Genomic DNA, 21,421 nt, shown 5'->3' on the forward strand with positions numbered 1-21,421 from the left:
CCATCCATCCATCCATCCATCCATCCAACCATCCATCCACCTATCCTGCCTACTTATCCATCCATCCATCCATCCCTTCATCCATCCACCCATCCATCCATCCCACTATCCCTCTACTCACCCATCCATCCATCCACCTACCCATCCATCCATCCATCCATCCAACCATCCATCCACCTATCCTGCCTACTTATCCATCCATCCATCCATCCCTTCATCCATCCACCCATCCATCCATCCCACTATCCCTCTACTCATCCATCCATCCATCCATCCATCCATCCATCCATCCATCCATCCACCTACCCATCCATCCATCCATCCATCCATCCATCCATCCATCCATCCATCCAACCATCCATCCACCTATCCTGCCTACTTATCCATCCATCCATCCATCCATCCATCCCTTCATCCATCCACCCATCCATCCATCCCACTATCCCTCTACTCACCCATCCATCCATCCACCTACCCATCCATCCATCCATCCATCCAACCATCCATCCACCTATCCTGCCTACTTATCCATCCATCCATCCATCCCTTCATCCATCCACCCATCCATCCATCCCACTATCCCTCTACTCACCCATCCATCCATCCATCCATCCATCCATCCATCCATCCATCCACCTACCCATCCATCCATCCATCCATCCATCCATCCATCCAACCATCCATCCACCTATCCTGCCTACTTATCCATCCATCCATCCATCCATCCATCCATCCCTTCATCCATCCACCCATCCATCCATCCCACTATCCCTCTACTCACCCATCCATCCATCCACCTACCCATCCATCCATCCATCCATCCATCCATCCATCCATCCATCCCTTCATCCATCCACCCATCCATCCATCCCACTATCCCTCTACTCATCCATCCATCCATCCATCCATCCATCCATCCATCCACCTACCCATCCATCCATCCATCCATCCATCCATCCATCCATCCATCCCTTCATCCATCCACCCATCCATCCATCCCACTATCCCTCTACTCATCCATCCATCCATCCATCCATCCATCCATCCATCCACCTACCCATCCATCCATCCATCCATCCATCCATCCATCCATCCATCCAGCCATCCATCCACCTATCCTGCCTACTTATCCATCCATCCATCCATCCATCCATCCATCCACCCATCCATCCATCCCACTATCCCTCTACTCACCCATCCATCCATCCATCCATCCACCTACCCATCCATCCATCCATCCATCCCTTCATCCATCCACCCATCCATCCATCCCACTATCCCTCTACTCACCCATCCATCCATCCATCCACCTATCCATCCATCCATCCATCCATCCATCCATCCATCCCTTCATCCATCCACCCATCCATCCATCCCACTATCCCTCTACTCACCCATCCATCCATCCATCCACCCATCCATCCATCCCACTATCCCTCTACTCACCCATCCATCCATCCATCCATCCACCTACCCATCCATCCATCCATCCATCCATCCATCCCTTCATCCATCCACCCATCCATCCATCCATCCCACTATCCCTCTACTCACCCATCCATCCATCCATCCACCTATCCATCCATCCATCCATCCATCCATCCATCCATCCATCCCTTCATCCATCCACCCATCCATCCCACTATCCCTCTACTCACCCATCCATCCATCTACCTACCCATCCATCCATCCATCCATCCATCCATCCATCCATCCATTTACCTACTTGTCCATCCATTCATCCACCCACCACTCCACCTACCTACTCAGCCGTTCATCCATCCATTTGCCTACCTATGCATCCATCTACCCATCTACCCACCCACACACCCACCATCCATCTCCGCCCGCATTCATTTGTCCACTCCGTCATGCACTTGGCAGTATTTAAGTGGTGTCCAGGAGGTGCTAAGCACTATGCTGAACACTAGGGATACAATACAAGGTGTGGGGCATGTGTCACTGACCGCGCAAAAGATCGTCTTAAATGTTTCATGTTGAACTATTGGCTAAAGATTATTTGCATGTGTATTCAGAAACTTGGCATATGAAACAGATATCACAGATACCCTTTAGAATAAGACTGGAAAGTGCATTTGAAGAAAAAAATATTAAGTCAGAAAAGGATTAGGTACAGTCAGTACCCAGGCATTTGATACTGTAAGTGGGATGTACAGCTCTGTGGTTCAGGGGAGCCCTGCTGTGAGGAAGCTTCCAGAATTTGGGCTGACCTCCGTGGCTGAAAGCCCCTCACCCCCTGATCAGGTGCGTGGTCCCGTCCCCACGTGAGTGCCCTCATTAGCATAAGGTTCCCTGGGCTGTGCATCGCTCTGGAGTGAGTGCGGTGGTGTCCACGTGGTTACCACCGGTGCACGATTTCTCAGGCCTGCCTACCCACAATCCCAGAGGCCTTGGCTGGCAGGCGTCTACACTGGGGGGTTTGCTCGCTGCACATTTGCATTCCTAGCCACTGGGCCCTTGACCCTAGGTCTCTGTCTGTAGTCCAGCTGAAGTCTGTTGAGGTGCCTTGACCACAGCCTCCTTAAGGAGAAGGAAGAAACCAGCAGGGCACATCTCTCTGCTTGGTACTCAGCACTCAGTACTCAGTACTCAGTGCTCAGTGCTTTTCCGCTCCTGGCTTCCCTTCCCCCTGGCCCCTGAGTGCCTGAAACTTTAGGAGCCTTTGGTTTGGGGCTCCCTCTGCAGTGAGGGGAGCCCCTCGCCTGACCCCACGGCCCTCAACATGGGGGAGGGGTGGCCGGGAGCTCCGCGCTGTCTCTGGCCTCCCCTGTCAGCGATTCAAGTCTGACCTCCTTCGTGTTTGCTGTGTTGTCTTAGTTGGCTCCTCTGCCATCCGGCAGCCCAGCCCGGGGACAGGGAGGGGACCGGAGCCAGCCGGCGTATTACACAGGGGGCCTGGGTCGGGCCCGATGCGCGCTCACGGGCCCAGTGGGTCAGGGAGACGGGCCCGGCCCCCGTGTCCTCGAGGTGGGAGCACTGGGGGCCGCGTGCCATCCATCCTGCCCTGAGCGCGGTGTCTCTGGCAGCCCAGAGGGAGAGGGCAGGGCTCCTCCGCCTCGGCCGTGCGTGCCCTGTGGCAGGAATAGTTGTTTGGGGCCATCCCAGGCGCCCTGGGTGTGGAACAGCACCCCCGCCTCGTCCACCCCACGCCAGGAGCTCCCCCAGTCCCGACTGCCCCACACGTCCCAGACATCGCCCAGTGTCCCCTGGGGGCAGGGCCGCCCCAATGAGAACCACTGGCCCCGATAATAAGGTTTGAAGGAAGCCCCAGTGACCAAGCTCGCAGACGCCCTCGACCCCGTGACTCCTGTCACCCCACGGGATTCAGAGATCTCTTTCTCTCAGGCTATGTTCAGCTACTCAGAACACCCCCTGAACCGCAGTTTGGGGCTGCCCTTTGACTACAACGGGACCCTTGACATCCTCATCACCCCGGGCCAGAAAGGCATTCTGATCTTCTGGTTTGAGAAGAGCCTGTTGGTTTCTGGAAACGCAGGTGAGCGAGGCCCAGGCTTGGGGCCGCCCTCGGTGTCCCCACGGTGTCCCCTCGGGTGGGGAAAGCACAGCGGGTTTTTCTCTCCCTTGGCTTGAGCGGACTGGGACCAACCCATTCCCACTGTGAGCCCTCACTGTGTCCAGCACCCCACCACACCCCATTTCCTGCCTCCTCTAGTCTTTAGGGCCATGCGGGCAGGTTCTGAAAGTCACCCCTCACCCCAGTCACCTAGGACAACCCTGGTCTTCCAACCAGGAACCACGGGTTCACGACTCTGGGACGTGGCTCAGGGCTTCCCCTGGCCGGGAAAAGTCACCACACCTCCGGCTGGCCTGCTACATGAGCCCCAGCCCGCCAGCCAGCATGAGACAGGGAGCAGAAGGCAGCCCCACCCCGGGAAGGCGGACTGTCAGGGCCCCCTGGGCACCAATGTGGCTGCAGGGGCACCTACAATCGCAGCCCGCTTCACAGCACCAGTCAGGCCGCCTGAACACCGTTGTCCCCCCACCCCCACCCCAGCCCCACCCCACACAAGGAAAGGGCTCAGGGCTGACTGGTCCATTCGGGGCACTCATTCCAGAAAGGAGGCTCTGATTCCATGTTACCCATATAGTAAAAGGCATTCCAGGGCATTCACGCCTCCTGCAGTGAGAAAACCAGTTCTCCGGAACCCTGCAGCCGGCGCCCGGCGTTCCTGTCCCACCCGGGCTTGCTTTGCTCAAACCTAAGCGCATTCTGTGCAACGCTCCACGGCGGTGCGGCCCCGGGCCGTGTCTGCCTCCATTCGGTTACCACTTGAGTCGCTAACCAAGGGCTGGGGTGGGCGGGCGGCGGGGGTCCCTTTCCTCATGATCCTGCCCTGTCGTCTCATAGGTCAGCTCGTTTACCCTGTCCCCGTGGACGAAGAACCCCGCATCTCGTATTCTTCCGTTTCGGAAGCCAACGTCACCATCCACAACATCGCTGCCAGTGCGTGGCCAGCCTACGGGTAGCTTTCTAGAAGGTGCCCTACACTGGGCTTGTTCGCCGCCGACCCCGCTAGATCCGGTCCGGCCCAAACCAAACCACAGTGTGATCATCGCACGTTCGAGAGCAGCTCCCGCCATAAACTATTGTGCCTTTTCACCACGAGGGACCGTTCATCGGGTGCTCGCTTCCTAAGGCCGCTACCACAAATGCCTACAAACCGGGGAAGGAGGGTGGGGGGAAGGTTCTAGAGGCCGGAAGTCCAACATCAACATGTGGGCTGGCCCGTGCTCCCCGCAGAGGCTCTAGGACAGGATGTGCCCCAGGCCTGTCTCTCTGGGTTGTAGACGGTCCTTGTCCCCTATGTCTGCACACTGTGCCCCCTACTGGGCATGTCTCCATGTCCATATTTCCCCTTTAAAAAAAAATTAATGTTTTCTTAAGGGGGGGGTGGTGGAGCAAGGCAGAGAAAGACGGAGACACAGAATCGGAAGCAGAGACACAGAATCTGAGCTGTCAGCACAGAGCCCAACGCGGGTCTCGAACCCACAAACTGAGACCTGAACCACAGTCGGACACTCAACCGACTGAGCCTCCCAGGCGCCCCATGTTTCCCCTTTTTATAAGGATGCCAGTCATATTGGATTAGGACCCACCCTGATGACCTCACTGGGACTTGATCACGTCTGGAAAGACCTGATCTCCAAATACAGTCCCCTGCTGAGGTCCTGGGGGTTACGACCCCAATCTGTCTTTTTTGGAGGGGACACATTTCAACCCCCACCAGCTGGCATCCCCAGGATTTCTTTGCAACCAAATCATTGTCCTGGTGCTGTCTTGAAAGATGACATTCGCCCGAGTAATTCTCCTCACACGGTTCGTGGGTTGGAAAGGCAAATAGTGGAGTAAACCGGGCGAAGGGGGCCGTCGCTTGAGTTTTAAGTCACTATTTCCCTCTGTGCATGGGGTCCCTTAGACCCCTTAGAGGTGCATGGTCCCTTAGAGGAATTTTTCTTCTTAACATTACAAATACAATTAATTCCTGCATACCTGAAACCTTCTACCTGTTATACAGCCAAGTCCCCATTTCATCAACCTGGGGACACTCGGCGGTGTCTGGGGACATCCGTGGTTGTCTCATCGGGGGGCGTGCTCCTAGTATCTACTGGGTAGAGGCCAGGGATGCTGTTTAACATCCTATAGTGCCAGGATGCACCCCCCCATCCCCAAACTACCGCAAAGAAGGATCTGGTCCCTAACCTCACTAGCGCCAAGGTCGAGAAACCCTCAGTACATGAATTCACTCCTCGCTCCTCAAACACACCTCCACTTTTCTATATCAGAGGCTTTCCCCAAGGTTCAGCTTAAGCCTCACTTTTTCTGAAAGCTTCCTTGTTTGTCTTTTTTTTTTTTTTTCAAGAATAAAAATACACATCCGGTCATGTTGACCCTTTCAGAAAACCTTTTAGTGCTCTCCTGTGTTCCTTGGAGCTCTGTGTCTGCGAAAGACCAGAAACAACCTCCAGGCCCACCCGTGGAGGACCGGTTAGTTCAGTTCTAGTTCATCCGGGCACATGCATACACACGGAAGAAAACAATTTTTGTTTAGCATCCGACTCTGGGTTTCTGCTCAGGTCATGATCTCAACGGTTCGTGAGTTCGAGCCCCCCATCAGGCTTGGCGCTGATGGCTGAGCCTTCTTGGGATTCTCTGTCTCCCTCCCTCTCGCCTACCCTCCTGCTCATTCTCTCTCTCTCTCTCAAGATCAACAAACTTCAAAAAAAAATACAGTTTTCTTAGAACGCAATCACGTCTGTTCATTTACAACTAACTGGTCTGTAGCTGCTGTCAGAGAGCTGAACACTTGTAACAAAGCACCTGACCAGCAAAGCAGAAAACATTTGCCATCTGGCCTTTTTTTTGAAAAAAAAAAATTTTTTTTTAACGTTTATTTATTTTTGAGACAGAGAGAGACAGAGCATGAGTGCGGGAGGGGCAGAGAGAGAGGGAGACACAGAATCAGAAACAGGCTCCAGGCTCTGAGCTGTCAGCACAGAGCCCCACGCGGGGCTCGAACCCACGGACCACAAGATCATGACCTGAGCCGAAGTCGGACGCTCAACCAACCAAGCCACCCAGGCGCCCCTGCCATCTGGCTTTTTACAAAAGAAGTTTGCTGACCCCTGGTCTATATGATGGAATGGGGCGGAATTGTTTTTTTAACAACTTGTTAGATTTGTTCCAGTTTTGTCCACGGAAACAGCCCTCATTTCCATTTTGTTCTGTCTTGTTTCTTTTCTCCTAGATCAGAATGAACTGGCAGTCTTAACTCGGGAGAACAGTTTGTATTATGGCAGCCTCGGAATCCTGCCAAGTTCTCTAATCAAAGTAGGTACAATCAAAGTGTTGCTTATCGCCGTGTCGGTGAGGAATTACGGTCTCGTTCTCAAGCCGCCGATCCTTTTCCTGAAGGCGGGAAATCATTCTAGTTATGAAAATAGTAGTGGTAGTTTAATAACAACGGCAATCGCTTAATGATTTTAATTAATATGGGATTTACGGCCACAGCAGCTAAAACTTACTGGGCGTTCAGGATATAGTAGGTGCTGGTCTGAGCGGTTTCCCTCTGTTAACCCCGTTTAATCCCAACCATCGTCTTAGAAGTAGAACCTCGGGGGCACCTGGGGGGCTTGGTCGGCGGACCATGTGACTCTTGATCTTGGGCTGTGAGTTCGAGCCCCACGCTGAGGGTAGAGATAACTAAAAAAGAAATAAACAAATAATCGTAAAAAAAAAAAAAAAAGTCGAAGAACCTTGTATTGTCCCCATTGGACAGACGAAAAACTGAGTCACAGAGAGACCGGAAGCGGTGATGCCACAGTTATTTCACATCCCCTTTTACGTCATGCCTAATTTTATTTCACTCTCACAAAACCCCAGGAAGGAGATAATATCGTCCAACTTTTACACGAGAAGAAAAACTGAAGTTCAGATTTCTCTCTTTCTTAAGGGCCCGTTAACTCATTAGCAGCTAAGCCAGAAAAGAAACGTGAGGACTGTTAAAGTTAACTTATTTTTGAGAGAGAAAGTGAACGTAGGAGGAGCAGAGAGAGAGGGAAAGAGAGGGAGAGGGAGGGAGGGAGGGAGGGAGAGAGAAAGAGAGAGAGAGAGAGAGAGAGAGAGAGAGAGAGAGAGAATCCCAAGCAGGCTACACGCTGTCAGCACAGAGCCTGATACGGGGCTCGAACTCACAAACTGTGAGATTATGACCTGAGTCAAAACCAAGAGTCGGACACTTAACCGACTGAGCCACCCAGGACCCCGTCACACTGACACATTCTTGACAACCACGGCATTTTCTGGGGGAGGGTCATTAGCTTTCGTCCGACTTTCCAGAGCGGTCCGGGACCTGTGGATAAGTCTAGAATTATTTCCTGTGTATCCTCTCTGCTGAGGAAATACGGAGTTTCCATCATTAATCACCAAGGAATGAATGAAGCGTACTGATGACTTTATCTGGTCTTCCTTCTAAATGTAAACCTGAATCGTGAGATAAAATTTACATCCTCAAAAAAGACTTAGAATGGCCTGATCTCTCAAGCTGCTTTTCTCTTAGTTTTCAGGCCAAAACATCTGGTCCCAAGAGGCAGCCGTGATGTTCACTGATGTGGGGCAAGTGGAAATACTGACCCCGCTCCCCGATCCAATGTTTCCAGCTTTTGATTTCCAGAGGTGCCCTATGAACGTTCAGGAGATTCTCATGGATCCCCAACTGCAAGTTGACATTTGCAAAGTATGTGATCGTAACTGTTTAGATCAATGTTCCAGGCACCCTTTCTTTTCTTTTTTTTTTTTAACGCTTATTTTTGAGAGAGAGAGAGAGAGAGCATGGGGCAGGGGCAGAGAGAGAGGGAGACACAGAATCCGAAGCAGGCTCCGTGCTGAGAGCAGAGAGCCCGATGCAGGACTTGAACCCATGAACCGTGAGATCATGACCGGAGCCGAAGTCGGCCGCTTAACCGACCGAGCCACCCAGGCGCCCCTAGGGTGTCCATTTCCAAATGGCCTTTGGATCCACGGCATTGAGCGATATGGGAAACAACTACTGAGTGTATCGATCTATGAAAATATCCTCTTATGAAATGATGGTGCTAGGAGACGGGAGTGATTTTTTTTCTTCTTTCCTCTACTTGCCACAATAAACTATCAGTCCCCAGCCATGGGGATTTTCTGGTGGGCCCTTGAACTCTTCTGGGGAAAAAGGCTGTGCCTTTAGCAAGTGGTTTTCCCAAATCCCACCCCCACCAAAAGCCCCACCCAAACCAGCAACTACACAGTGTAACAAAAACCCACGGGTGACGGGGCGCCTGGCTGACTCAGTCGGAAAAGCATTGTGATTTTTGATCTCCAGGGCGTGAGTTTGAGCCCCACGTTGGGCTACAGCCTACTTTAAAAACAAAAACAAAAACGCAGGGGCGCCTGGGGGGCTCGGTCGGTTAAGCGTCCGACTTCGGCTCAGGTCACGATCTCACAGTTCGTGGGTTCGAGCCCCGCGTCGGGCTCTGTGCTGACAACTCAGGGCCTGGAGCCTGCTTCCGATTCTGTGTCTCCCTCTCTCTCTGCCCTTCCCCTGCTCACGCTTTGTCTCTCTCTGTCTCCCCAAAATAAATAAATGTTAAAAAAAAAAAAAAAAAAAAAAGCAAAACACAAAAATCCCCCGGATGAAAGCTGGGCAGCAAAGATAAATCACACAGTATTAGATAATAAGCCAAAGTGTAATAACCCAAACCCGACAGACCCATCCTCGAACGCCCACCTGCACCAGGAAAATCCAGACTGTGAGAATCTACGGGTCCAGCAGCCGGGGGGGCTTCAGCGATGAAGAGACACGAAGAGGGCGGGGTGAGGGGGGAGCCTGTGGATTGCAAGGGGCTTAGAACAATGTTTGAAAACGGGCCGGACCAAGTTACATCACCTAGGGATGCACACTTGGCAAAGAAGCAACTATGGCAAAAATCAGGCGTGGGGGGGGGGGGTGGGGAGCCTTCTAGAAAGAGGAGGCTCGTCTGCAATGGGGTGGGCCGCGAGGCTCTACGGGGGGGGGGGGCGGCTGCAGGATCTGGCAGGGAAGACAGTGGCGTGCATGAAAGACTAGAAGGTTCCATCCCCAGGGGAGACCGCTGCCTGCCCGCCCCCGCGAATCTGACGCGACGGATTGATTTGCGCGGCGTTTCTGCCCAGGTAGAGCTTCTGCAAGGAGAGTTTGACAACAGGATGTACAGCATCGACATGAACAGCAAACTGCAGCTCACGGCGCTCATGATTCCGCGGCCAGGCAGGTCACCGGTCCCACTGGTAAGGCCACCTCCTCCTGACGCCAGCCGGTGCCTCTGGTACTTGGGGGCCCCCCAGCGTCGCAGGCCCTGCGAGTCCCCCGGCACCGCCGGGGAGAGCCCGCACCCGTGACGCTGTGGAGAAACGGCCTCCGCCCGGCTGGCCTCCTTCCCCGGGGCCTCCGTGCCTCCTTCTCCATCCTGCTTCTGGGCTGTTCTATGCTTCCCACTCCTCTTCCTCTTAGCCCAGCCGGACCCCGCTTCTGTGCTTCCGGCCAGCAGCCCCGACTCCCGCCTCCCCCCACAGGGCGGGAGGTGCTCAAGAGACAGTGGGGGTCCCCAGACCTGAAACCCAAGTGGCCAAGCCCAGACTCTCGGGCGGGGGGGGGGGGGGTGCGGATTAATGTAAGGCCATGGGGTGAAGTCCAGCCAGGGGAGGCCAGGCTGGCTCCGGCTCTTATCTCGGGCTCTCCCCTCGGCCTCCCGCGCAGGACGGGCCTCCTTGGGGGGCCCTCTGGGGGGGTGGGTGCAGACCCACCAGCAGGGACGGGTCTGGGTCCCGCAGCCCCAAGCCGTCTGCAGTGCCGGGGCTCAGAGGCCACACTGGGGGGTAGACGAGGTGGGGCGGGGGCATGGGGATCGGAGGGGCGGCTGCCTTTGCAGAGCAAGCTCGGTTTTTAGTGTGAAGGGGCACAGGGGTCCCCTGTGGGTGAGACCCCAGTGGCGCCCTTTTGTGTCCCCCGGCCCCAGTAAATGGTGTGCGTCTCCTTCCCCACCCCCCACCCCCCACCCCCCACCAGGCAATGGTGAGCAACCCCCACTCCCTGGGGCTGCAGGTGGCCATCTACGAGGACGGCTATACCTACGACGGAAACACCAAGCACAGACTGGTGAGCAGCGCCCCTGCCCCAGGCCCAGGTCAGTGCAGGGAAGGGCACAGCCTTGACTGGGCCCAGCCAGGTCCGGCCGCCTGAAGGCTTCCTCGGCCTGAACTTCCTTCCTCGCCCGCCTGCGGCTGGATAAGGCGCTAAAGCATCTGGAGAGGACACAGCCCTGCTGCTCCCCGCCCCTCCCCTGCTCCCTGCAGGCAGGAAGCACAGGGGACAAGCAGGAGGACGTGACAGAGAGCCTAACATAGCCCCAGGGAAATCTGGGTAGCTGGGTAAACTGAGGCATGAGGATGGAGGTGAAACGGGGGGCGGGGGGGCAGGAGGGTCTTGGCCAAACGGGAGGCCAGGGTGCTCCACGGGGCCGAGCCAGGCCTCACGGTCACACCGTGGAGTTCGCACTTGACCCCGGAAGCCTAGGGTAGGGTTGGGCGGTTTCCACAAAACGGGAACCTGACAAGGCATCAGTCAGCCACAGGGGGATTTTCGGACCGGTCCCCGTCACCTCCTAAAGAAGAGGGGAAACAAAGTCACCCCTCACTCCGGGTCCCTCAGACAAAGGCAGCCAGGAAACGAAGGAGCTTGGGGTCGGTCATTTCTATGAACTTCTAGAAGCCTCTCACGGGTGGTACAATTAGAATCAAGAGGCAGCTGGATGCTTTCCAGGCTCCTCCTCCCAAAGCCCCGTCCTACCTCAGTGTCCCCCCCGAGCCCGGATCCTCAGCCACCCCGGGCTGCCCCACCGTTGTGTTTGTTCTCGGTTCCACAGAACATCTCCCTGAGGCAGCAGCACCACTGGGGCAGGGCCAACCCCAACTTCACCTCCAGGTACGCGGTCGCCTAGGTGGGAGTGGGCGGCCCCTGGGTATGGGGTTCCCTTGACAGATCTGGGAACGCGGGGCCGAGATCCAGACTCCCTCCCTCCAAGGACAGTAAGGCCAGAATAGTTGGCAACACTTTCTAAATGGTGGTTCCTCAAAACATTGAACATAGAATTACCATATGACCTGGCAACCCCGCTTCTGGGTCTACACCCGGAAGAATGGGAAGCAGGACTGGAACAGATATGTGCACACCCGTGTTTACAGCAGCCTGATTCACAATCACCAAAACGTGGAAACAGCCCCGTATCCGCAGACGGCCCAGTGGGTGGACACAGTGCGGTCCATCCACACGCTGGGATATCACCCAGCCTCAGGAAGGAGGGACGTCCTGCCGCCTGCCACCACGTGGATGGACACACGCTGTGTGCGGTGACAGAAGCCAGACACAGAAGGACACGTCCTGCGTGACCCCACGCACAGGGGGTCCCTGGAATATGTATTTCAACAAGTCTTCATTCTACATGTGGAATTTTGTATCACTGTATCACATAATTGGAATTTGCTAAGACATCGGAACTAAAGTATTCTAGGGGCGCCTGGGGGGCTCAGTCGGTTGAGCGTCCCACTTCGGCTCCAGTCACAATCTCGCGGTTCGTGAGTTCGAGCCCCGTGTTGGGCTCTGTGCTGACAGCTCAGAGCCTGGAGCCTGCTTCGGGTTCTGTGTCTCCCACTCTCTCTTTGCCCCTCCCCCATTCACACTCTGTCTCTCTCTCTCTCTCTCTCTCTCTCTCTCTCTCTCTCTCTGTCAAAAACAAATAAACATTAATAAAATATTTAACTCAATTTTTTATGTACTTGGCAATTAAAAAAATCAACCAGATCTCCCAGTAGGGATTTTCAGACCACATGCTCAGACCACAATCCAACAAAACTAGAACTGAATGGCCAGAAAAACAAAACCAATGACAAAAAGCCCCCTTTCTTGGAAAGTGACAGACGCTTTTATAAATAACCCTTGAATCCTAGAATCCATGCAACACGGCTGAAACACACTCAAAGGAAAATCTGTACCCTGAGCACTTTTATTATGAGGGGGAAGAATGGACTGAAGACGCATGAAGTAAACATTGAACTTAAAGAACCAGGGGAACCACAAAAAGAAGGGAGTTAATGATGATACAATCTGAAATGTATTAAACGGAGGGCAAAAAGACAGGATAAAGTCAAAGTGACACATAAAGCTGGTTCTTCAGAAGCCCGGTACACAAGGCGACCCCGCAATCCTGACGAAGGAGGAGAGAATTGAAATAAACAGTAGAACAGAAAATGACCAGTGTGGGGACTTATGAAAGAATAAGGGGAGGGGCTTCACCCAACTCAAAAGCTCCCACACAGTGAAGGAAGCCACCCACAAAATGAAAAGGCGGCCCACGGACTGGGAGAAGACGCCGATGTCCAAAACACGTCAGGGACACACGCAACTCAAGAACAACAATGACAACCCGATGAAAAAATGGGCAGAAGATCTGAAGAGACGCTTTCCCAGAGAAGACATCCACATGGCCAACAGACACGTGAAAAGATGCCCCCACGTCACTCAGCATCAGGGAAACGCAGATCAAAAGCACATCGAGACACCACCTCACACCCGTCACGATGGCTACAATCAACAACACAAGAAACGAGGGTTGGCGAGGATGCGGAGAAAGGGGCGCCCTGGACTGTTGGTGGGAATGCAAACTGGTGCAGCCGCTCTGGAGAACAGGACGGGGGCTCTTCAGAAAAGGAAACGGAGACCCACCACACAACCCAATTCCAGGTCTATTTGAAGAAGACCGAAACGCTACTTTGAAACAATACACGCGCCCCTTTGTTGCAGCATCATTTACAAAAGCCAAATTATGGAAGCCATCTGATCTAAGCAATCCATCTAGAGGGGAATGGATGAAGAAGACGTGGTGTATGTATACAATGAAATACGCCCCCAGTTATAACATAAAGAAGTCATGGGGATGTATTGAAGTGCCTGGGTAACACGGTCAGTAATGTTGTATTAACTTTGTATGGTGACAGACGGTAACTAGCCTATCAATGGCGATCCTTTTGCAATGTATGCAGACATTAAATAACTATGTTGTATGCCTGGAACTAAGATGATATTGCATTTCTTTAAAGAAAATTTTTTAAATGCTTTTATTTTTTGAAAGAGAGACAGAGACAGAGACAGAGACAGAGGCAGAGATGAGTGGGGGAGGGGCAGAGAGAGGAGAGGGAGACACAGAATCCGAAGCAGGCTCCGGGCTCTGACCTGTCAAAACAGAGCTGGACGCGGGGCTCGAACTCATGAACCGCGAGATCGTGACCTGAGCCGAAGTCAGACGTGCAACAGAATGAGCCACCCAGGAGCCCCAATATGATATTGTATTGCAATTATACTTCAATGAAAAACAGAACAAGAAAACATTATATGCAGCTAGGTGATAATAATGCTGTGATACGTAGCTAGGTAATAATAATGGATGTCAGATGTGGTTTTCAAGAAGTTGTTATACGTCAATGAATAAAACTGACTCAAGAAGAGGTAGAAACTCAAGGGAGGGTGGGGCCGCCACGTGTGAGCAGAGGTTCTCCGTCAGTATTCTGGAACAAATGGATGAATGGATGGACAAGCGGAGGCCTGGATGGATGATGGATGGATGGATGGATAAGTAAATCGGTGGGTTGGTGATTGTTTTTAACCCTGATACTATTTGTGACACTGATATGCGATAATACGCACTCCCATTGCCTCGCAGCATAAAGAAACCCACAGTATCTACCATCACTCTGGACGTAGCCAACAAGGAAATTTCCTGTGTGGACCTCAAGCCACTGGTACGTCCCAAATTTTCCCTGTCCCATATTCTTTGTTGTTAGCGTTAAGAATAATGGTGGTGGGTCTGCCCTGGATTTCCCCTGAGGGGCTGGCCGAGCCTATGTTCAGGATTTGAAAATGGAGGTGATCTGGTCCCAGTTGCGAGGGTCACTCCCTGCCCCCCGCCCCGCAACAGCATCCCCCAGGTCTGCCCCTCAAGACTCACCATCCTAGGAGCAGGTGTCTCGTCTCATTCCTTGGTCATCCCCAGAACACCTCTGGCCACCTCTGGTGACAGCACTCCTCGGTGCTCCCAAGAGAACGGAAAACCACACACATCCACACGGAAACCTGTACACATATATTCACAGTGGCCTTATTTGTAATAGTCAAAAGGTGTTAGCTACCCAAATGTCCACTGATGGATGAACCAATAAACACAGTGAGGTCCGTTCTGACACCCACCACAACATGGACGGATCTTGAAGATGTTACGCTCAGTGAAAGAAGTCAATCCCAGAAGTACAAATACTGTCTGATTCCTCTTCTCTGAGGTCCCCAGAGCAGTCCCGTCCACAGAGACAGATGGTGGGCACCAGGGGTGGGGCAGGGGGTGGGGTGTCAGGACTCATGGGGACAGTCTCAGTTTGGGGAGATGAGAAGGTTCTGGAAACAGTTGGTGGGGGTGGGTGTACAGCCGTGTGAGTGCGCCTGACGGCCTTGAGCTTTGCGCTTAAAATCGTTAACATGGTACATTTCACGTTATGTGTATTTTACCACATTTTTAAAGTTTATTTATTTATTGATTTACTTATTTATTTAAAGTTTATTTACTTATTTGGAGAGAAAGAGAAATAGAGAGAGCAGGGGAGGGGCAGAGAGAGAGAGAGAGAGAGAGGGAGAGAGAGAATCCCAAGACAGCAAGGCTCTGTGCTGTCAGCACAGATGTGGGGCTCGATCTCACGAACCATGAGATTATGACCTGGACCGGAAAGGAGTTAGACGCTTAACCAGCTGAGCCACCCAGGCGCCCCTTTACCACGATTTTTGTAAAATTGATAGGAATATTGCATTCTGTCCCGTGGTAAATCCGTGTTTGTCTTCTGTATGCCAAGTATTGTCCCACATTTATAAACTGGCCTCTGGTTGGAACTAAGATATAAGCTAGTGACAGGGGACTTAACTGCACCCCCATAGCTCTGGCAAGCCCTTAGGGCTTGAGCTCCGCGGGGCCAGGCCCAGTTACAGTGAGTCCCAGGAGACTGGGTCACCGTGTCAGGATCTGGGCACACCGTTTCCTGTCTCTCCTGGGTGTGAGTGTCCCCACGTGGGTTCTTACCACAGCCGGGCCATCAGCGGCCCTCACCGACCCCGGTCAGCATCGCTGCCTCTCTCCTCCACAGACGGCACTCATTTCAGTGGGTTGTGACCAGGAGAAAAAGATCGTCATTCAGAAGTAAGTGTGTTGATATCGGGGCGGGGACCGGGACGTGACAGGCTTGGTCACAGTTGTTTCACAACTGTTGAAATCGGGTGACATCTTCCTGTGCGTTTTTATGTATATTTAACATTCTCATAAGAAATAGTTAAATAATGGGGCACCTGGGTGGCTCAGACGGCTAAGCGTCTGACTTCAGCTCAGGTCATGATCTCGCGGTTCGTAGGTTCGAGCCCTGCGTCAGGCCCTGTGCTGACAGCTCAGAGCCTGGAGCCTGGATTCTGTGTCTCCCTCTCTCTCTGCCCCTCCCCTGCTCACGCTCTGTCTCTATCTCTCAAAAATGAATAAATGTTAGGGGAAAAAAAAGAAATAGTTAAATAATGAATACTGATGGGCTGAGTTTGGTTTCTGGCACAGTGTTCGCCCCTCCTTTACCAGCTTGGTGATATTTACACTTTGCTCTCTTTCCTAATCATGTGTTTGTTCGCTTTCTTTTCTTTCTTTCTTTCTTTCTTTCTTTCTTTCTTTCTTGTCATCTTTTACGAGTCCCTGAATTCCTCATTTTGATTAAAATTGCTTACAGTTTTTGGGGCGCCTGGGTGGCTCAGTCGGTTAAGCGTCCGACTTCAGCTCAGGTCACGATCTCGCGGTCTGTGAGTTCGAGCCCCGCGTCGGGCTCTGTGCTGACAGCTCAGAGCCTGGAGCCTGCTTCCGATTCTGTGTCTCCCTCTCTCTCTGCCCCTCCCCCTTTCATGCTCTGTCTCTCTCTGTCTCAAAAATAAATAAACATTAAAAAAAATTTTTTTTTAATTGCTTACGGTTTTTGGTTTTAATTGGTTGCTGATATTTTGGGGGAACTTTGCTCCAGTATCCATAGTTACCCCCAGGGAATGCAGCCCTGAGAATCCAAGGCACAAAAAAGGGAAGAACCCAGAAGATCAGCCAAATTGCCATACTTTTCCCCTGCAGGCAGTGGCGTGCTGGTAAATGGGTGACAACCAGTTCTGGGTGGAGGGGGAGGCCCTGAATCGTAGCCCTTGCCAATTCCTGTGGTGTGAATACTCCCGTGTAGATTTCAAGTACCATCGTGAATGATCCACCGGCTCACAAAATTCCAGCAGATTTAATGCCTGGCTCTCAGGAGCTAGTCGGGGCCAGCTTCAATGTCCCCTGCTCAAGGGCACTAATAAACACAGGTGATGATTTTACCACACTTCCCCCAAATGGAAACATTTTGTTGAATCAACAAATGAGATATTTATATACAAGGACATAACGTGCAGGGAACATTTTTTAAACAACATACAAATAGCTTTTGCCATAAAGAGCGTGGGGAAGATATTTGCACGTGCATAACCAGCAATGGACTTGTAAACGGACTGTATTTGGGTGGGGGTGCCTAGGTGGCTCAGTCGGTTAAGCATCTGACTCTTGATTTTGGGTCAAGTCACGATCTCACGGTTGGTGAGTTTGAGCCCCACGTTAGGCCGTGCACTGACTGTGCAGAGCCTGCTTGAGATTCTCTCTCTCCTCTCCCTCTCTGCCCCTCTCCCACTCGCACTCTCTCTCTAAAGAAATAAACCTTTAAAAATATCTCATAAAAAACTAAAAAAGCAGATTTTATTTTTTAAGTGATCTCTACGTCCACTGTGGGGCTCAAACTCATGACCCCAAGATCAAGCGTCACACGTGCTACTGAGACTTTATGAAGAATTCCTACCAATTAATAATTTAAAAAAAAACCTAATTTTTAAAAAATGGGCAAAAGTCTTGAACAGGCACTTCCAAGAAAGAAACAAGAAAGGAATCCAAACGGCTGGTAAGCATAGGAAAAGGTGCCGAAAATGCGGTCAGCCTCACTTAATAGGGAAAAGAAAATGAAAACTTTTATTAGAGACCATCACTCTCATCCACCAGCGTGGTCAAATTTGCAAAGCCCGGCCAGGCGCAAGGACTGGTAAGGACCGGGAGCCCCCGGCAGCCTCCGGAACGCCCAGACTTTGCCGCGGGTATGTACGTTTTTCAGCTGCTTTAGAAAACACATCTGTTGACCCAGCAATTCCAATCTGGCACGTTTACATTGGCAAGGGTTCCAGAATGTTCTCAGCGGCATTATTCCTAATAGCTCCAAGCTGGAAGCAGGCCAGCTCGAATCCCATTGACAGGAAATAAACAGGTGCAGTGGCTCGATGCAATGGGCTATCATAGCCGTGCGCCAGGGATGTGGAACAGAAGATTCGAAACGACACACACAGCATGATTCTAGTCCTTAAAATCTGAAACCGGCCCAAAATAAACCATATTGCATAAAGAGGCAGGCACAGATGTAACACTACAAAGAAAACCCAGGAAATGATGGTCTCAAGAGCCAGGACACCCAGCGCCTAGGTCCTGGCCTCTGATGTCGGTCTCCCACACGAGTTCTGGCTCCTTGGAGACATTCTGGGCCTGGTAGGGAGGACGGAAGTAAGAAAGTTCTCCAAAATCAAACCAGCGGGGGTATACGCGTCCAAGGGAAGAATTCACAATCCTTTGGCGCTGTGTGGGGTCTGGAAGCTTCTCACCGCTTTTTCTCGCTTGCAGCGAAATCTCAGCCTGTTCCAATGGCATCCTGGACCCCGTGGGCCTTCAGGACAACTACAGCTACATCATCGAGAAGTGAGCCTAAGGTTTCCGTTGGTGAAACCTTTGACTGTCCCTCCCTTTGACTGTCCCCCAGCCCCAAAGACAACTCAGAAATCGTTTTTAAATTGGTTTCCCGACAGAAGGGAATCCGGGGCGGGGAGAGGACAGGTAGGGGAGGTGCCGGGCCTGTGGGAGGGCCACTGTGATGTGGCTCAGGTCTGTCCACCTACCAGGCCACCTTTCTGCCATCTTGCCAGCCTGCCACCAGCTCATGGGGCCCGGGCACCTGTTCCTCTGAGCTGGCAGTTAGCCCAACACTGTCTGCCAAGGCAGGAGGGGGTGAGGGCCAGGGTGACCCTCTGTGCAGTGCAGCTGGTCCCCAGGGCCACCAAGTGGGCATGGGGTGGGATGGGTGGGACTCGACCCTTCTTGGAACCCGGGGAACAGAGAACTCCGACCCCCAGCATGAAGACACGCGTGTGTTTTATACACCACGGCCCCCAGATACAAGCCAGGAGTCAGTCACCTTCCTGTCCACACCCACAGCCAAGGCCCAACGCGGCCAGTGAACCTGCACTCAGACCTGGGGGGGGGGGGGGGGCACGGACAGGTGCGTGACACGGACCTCCAGGGAGAGAGAAAAGTGACGGGTCGCACTCGGAGATACAAAGAGCCTAAGAGAGAGACAGAGACAGGAGGAGAGACAGAGAGAGGGCCAGAGATAGGAAAGGCACGGAGATTTATTTTAAGGACTCGGTTCCCACCACTGCAGAGGTCTGGCACGCCCACAGTCTGATGGGGGAGGCTGGCGGCGCAGGGCCATCCACTGCCCCCTCCCCGTGTCTGCCTAGGGAAGCGTATGACCCCAACTTCCGGGGGCAGATGTCCCGCGAGGACCTGGTGGTGAACTATCGGTACGAGAAGCTGGGCTGCCCCCGCCTCGTCTACTACAACACCCCCTGGAGGCCGGTGGTGGAACTGTAAGACCCCGCAGCCCGGGCCCTCGGATCACGCTCCCCCCTCCGCACCCCTCTCACCGCCGCCCTCCCCACCCCTCTCTCCACACCTTCCCCCGCCCTCGTTTTGTCCCCTCCCTGCAATCTCTCAGCTCCCGCCGCTATAACGAAATTTACCGCCGACTGGGGGCTCAAACAGCAGACAGTGATTCTCTCACGGTTCCGGAGGCCAGAAGGCCAAGGTCAGAGCGTGGACAGGGCGCGGGTCCCCCTCCTGGGGAGGCTCCCTCCTTGGCTCACAGCCGGCCACCTTCTCTCTGCGTCCTCCCGCGCGACACTGCGTCTCCTCCCCTTCCTGTGGGATCAGGGCCCTCCCTGAGGACCTCATTCCACCTTAATTCCCCGTGTAGAGGCCCCACCTTCAAATACAGTCCCCGGGGGTGGGGGGCGCTCTGGGGGACATGGTCGAGCATTCATTCATTTGCCCCCTCTGTGGATTCTGCCGTCTTCCTCCACGCCCCCTGCACACCCCGCCCTGCGTGATGGCTACACTTTGGTGGGTACTGGATGAGCCGGGGGGCCGGGGTTGGGGGGGGTTGGTACGTGGGGCCAGTGCGCCTGAGGAAGCAGCTTTTCCATTTTGCTGAATGCCAACCGATTTAAGTAAGCACTTGGAGGCCGGGGGCTCAGCTCAGTGCCCTGCAGACCATCTGACTAAAGAGCAGTTGATTGACGGCAGCAGGCACCCACGCACACCTGCAAACGGGCGGGTTCGTGGCCTCGATCCCGCGCCCGGGTGAGGCTGTGGGCCGCGCACACGGGACCCGCCCGGCCCCACGGCCGAGCCCCATACTCAGAGCTGCCAGGCTGCGGGGGACGCAAACCCACACGGGGTATGGAGATCAAGGGAGGCGTCCGGGCAGAGGAGGGGTGTAAGCTCCCGCCTGGCAGGAGAGCACAGGACGTGTGCCAAAAAATAATGATTTAGAACAACCCTCATTAACGGCCCTAATATACACCTTTTGAATGTTGGCAGATGTCGTTAGAAAAATGTCAGAGGACAGCTGTGAAGGGTTTTCTTTGTTGGCTTACTTGCTTATTCATTCATCTATTTTTCAAAAATTGTTTAATATTATTGAGGGAGAGAAGAGAGAGCACATGCGGGAGCAAGGAAGGGGCAGAGGGAGCGACAGACAGGATCCGATGTGGGCTCTGTGTCGACAGCATAGAGCCCGATGTGGGCCTCGAACCCACGAACCGCAAGATCATGACCTGAGCCAAGGCCGGACGCTTCAGCGACTGAGCCCCCCAGTCGCCCCTCATCTACTTCTTTACCAGTGCCATTTTTTGCCTGTAGAACATCCCATCAATTTCTTCCAGTCTCTGCTTCTCAGAGAGGCCTCTGGTAGCCACCCACAGGACACCGTGCCCGCGCCCCCCCCCCCACCTCCTGGCCCTGCCCCGTCCCGCCTGCTGCTGGTCCCCTGCCAAGTGGCACCCGGGTGAGGCCAGGGGACCTCGCTTGCCGCCCCCGCCGTCCCCAGAACTGTCTCGTGACATCTCGGGGCTGCTGCACCCCCCTGCAGCCAAGCCCTGCGCGTGTGTCCTAGGTGGCGGGAAGGAAAGTTCCAGGAGGTGACGAAGGCAGAGTTCGTCCTGCTGGAGGTGAACGGGCTGTTCACGTACACGTACTCCCTGACGGCCCAGATGGCGCTGTGCAGATCCCAGCCGCAGAACTGGACCACCATCCTGGAGAACTCAGGCGACAAAAGGCCCTTCTTCGCCTGGGACCGAGAGGTAGGGTTTACTCTTCTTCCAAAAGGGGTCCGAACAACCCGTTGTCGGTCACCTGCGGGTGGCGATGACTGGTCACGTGGCGGGGGAGGTTCCACGGCGGGGGGGAGGGGGGAAAGTGTCAGCCCACAGTGGGGCTGCCCTCACGGAATATTTACTGGACGGCTTATAACAACAGACATTTGTTTCTCACTGGTCTGGAGGCCGGGAGTCCAAGTTCAAGGCGC

General features: G+C 53.5%; 1 protein-coding gene across 1 annotated transcript in view; it reads left to right on the forward strand.

Annotated features, from left to right (window-relative positions):
- The window catches only part of CATSPERD (cation channel sperm associated auxiliary subunit delta), a 43,773-nt gene that overhangs the window by 16,993 nt on the left and 5,359 nt on the right, over positions 1-21,421 (forward strand). Inside the window, exons 9-20 of the mRNA XM_042928131.1 lie at positions 3,367-3,517; positions 4,391-4,486; positions 6,789-6,871; positions 8,100-8,276; positions 9,725-9,838; positions 10,617-10,706; positions 11,473-11,531; positions 14,323-14,401; positions 15,785-15,837; positions 18,403-18,477; positions 19,296-19,424; positions 21,011-21,197. Coding sequence (XP_042784065.1) covers positions 3,367-3,517; positions 4,391-4,486; positions 6,789-6,871; positions 8,100-8,276; positions 9,725-9,838; positions 10,617-10,706; positions 11,473-11,531; positions 14,323-14,401; positions 15,785-15,837; positions 18,403-18,477; positions 19,296-19,424; positions 21,011-21,197 — 1,293 coding nt within the window. The remainder of the gene's footprint in view (positions 1-3,366; positions 3,518-4,390; positions 4,487-6,788; positions 6,872-8,099; positions 8,277-9,724; positions 9,839-10,616; positions 10,707-11,472; positions 11,532-14,322; positions 14,402-15,784; positions 15,838-18,402; positions 18,478-19,295; positions 19,425-21,010; positions 21,198-21,421) is intronic.

This window comes from Panthera leo, chromosome A2 (genome assembly GCF_018350215.1).
Source record: "Panthera leo isolate Ple1 chromosome A2, P.leo_Ple1_pat1.1, whole genome shotgun sequence".
In the NCBI taxonomy this organism is placed as follows: Eukaryota; Metazoa; Chordata; class Mammalia; order Carnivora; family Felidae; genus Panthera; species Panthera leo.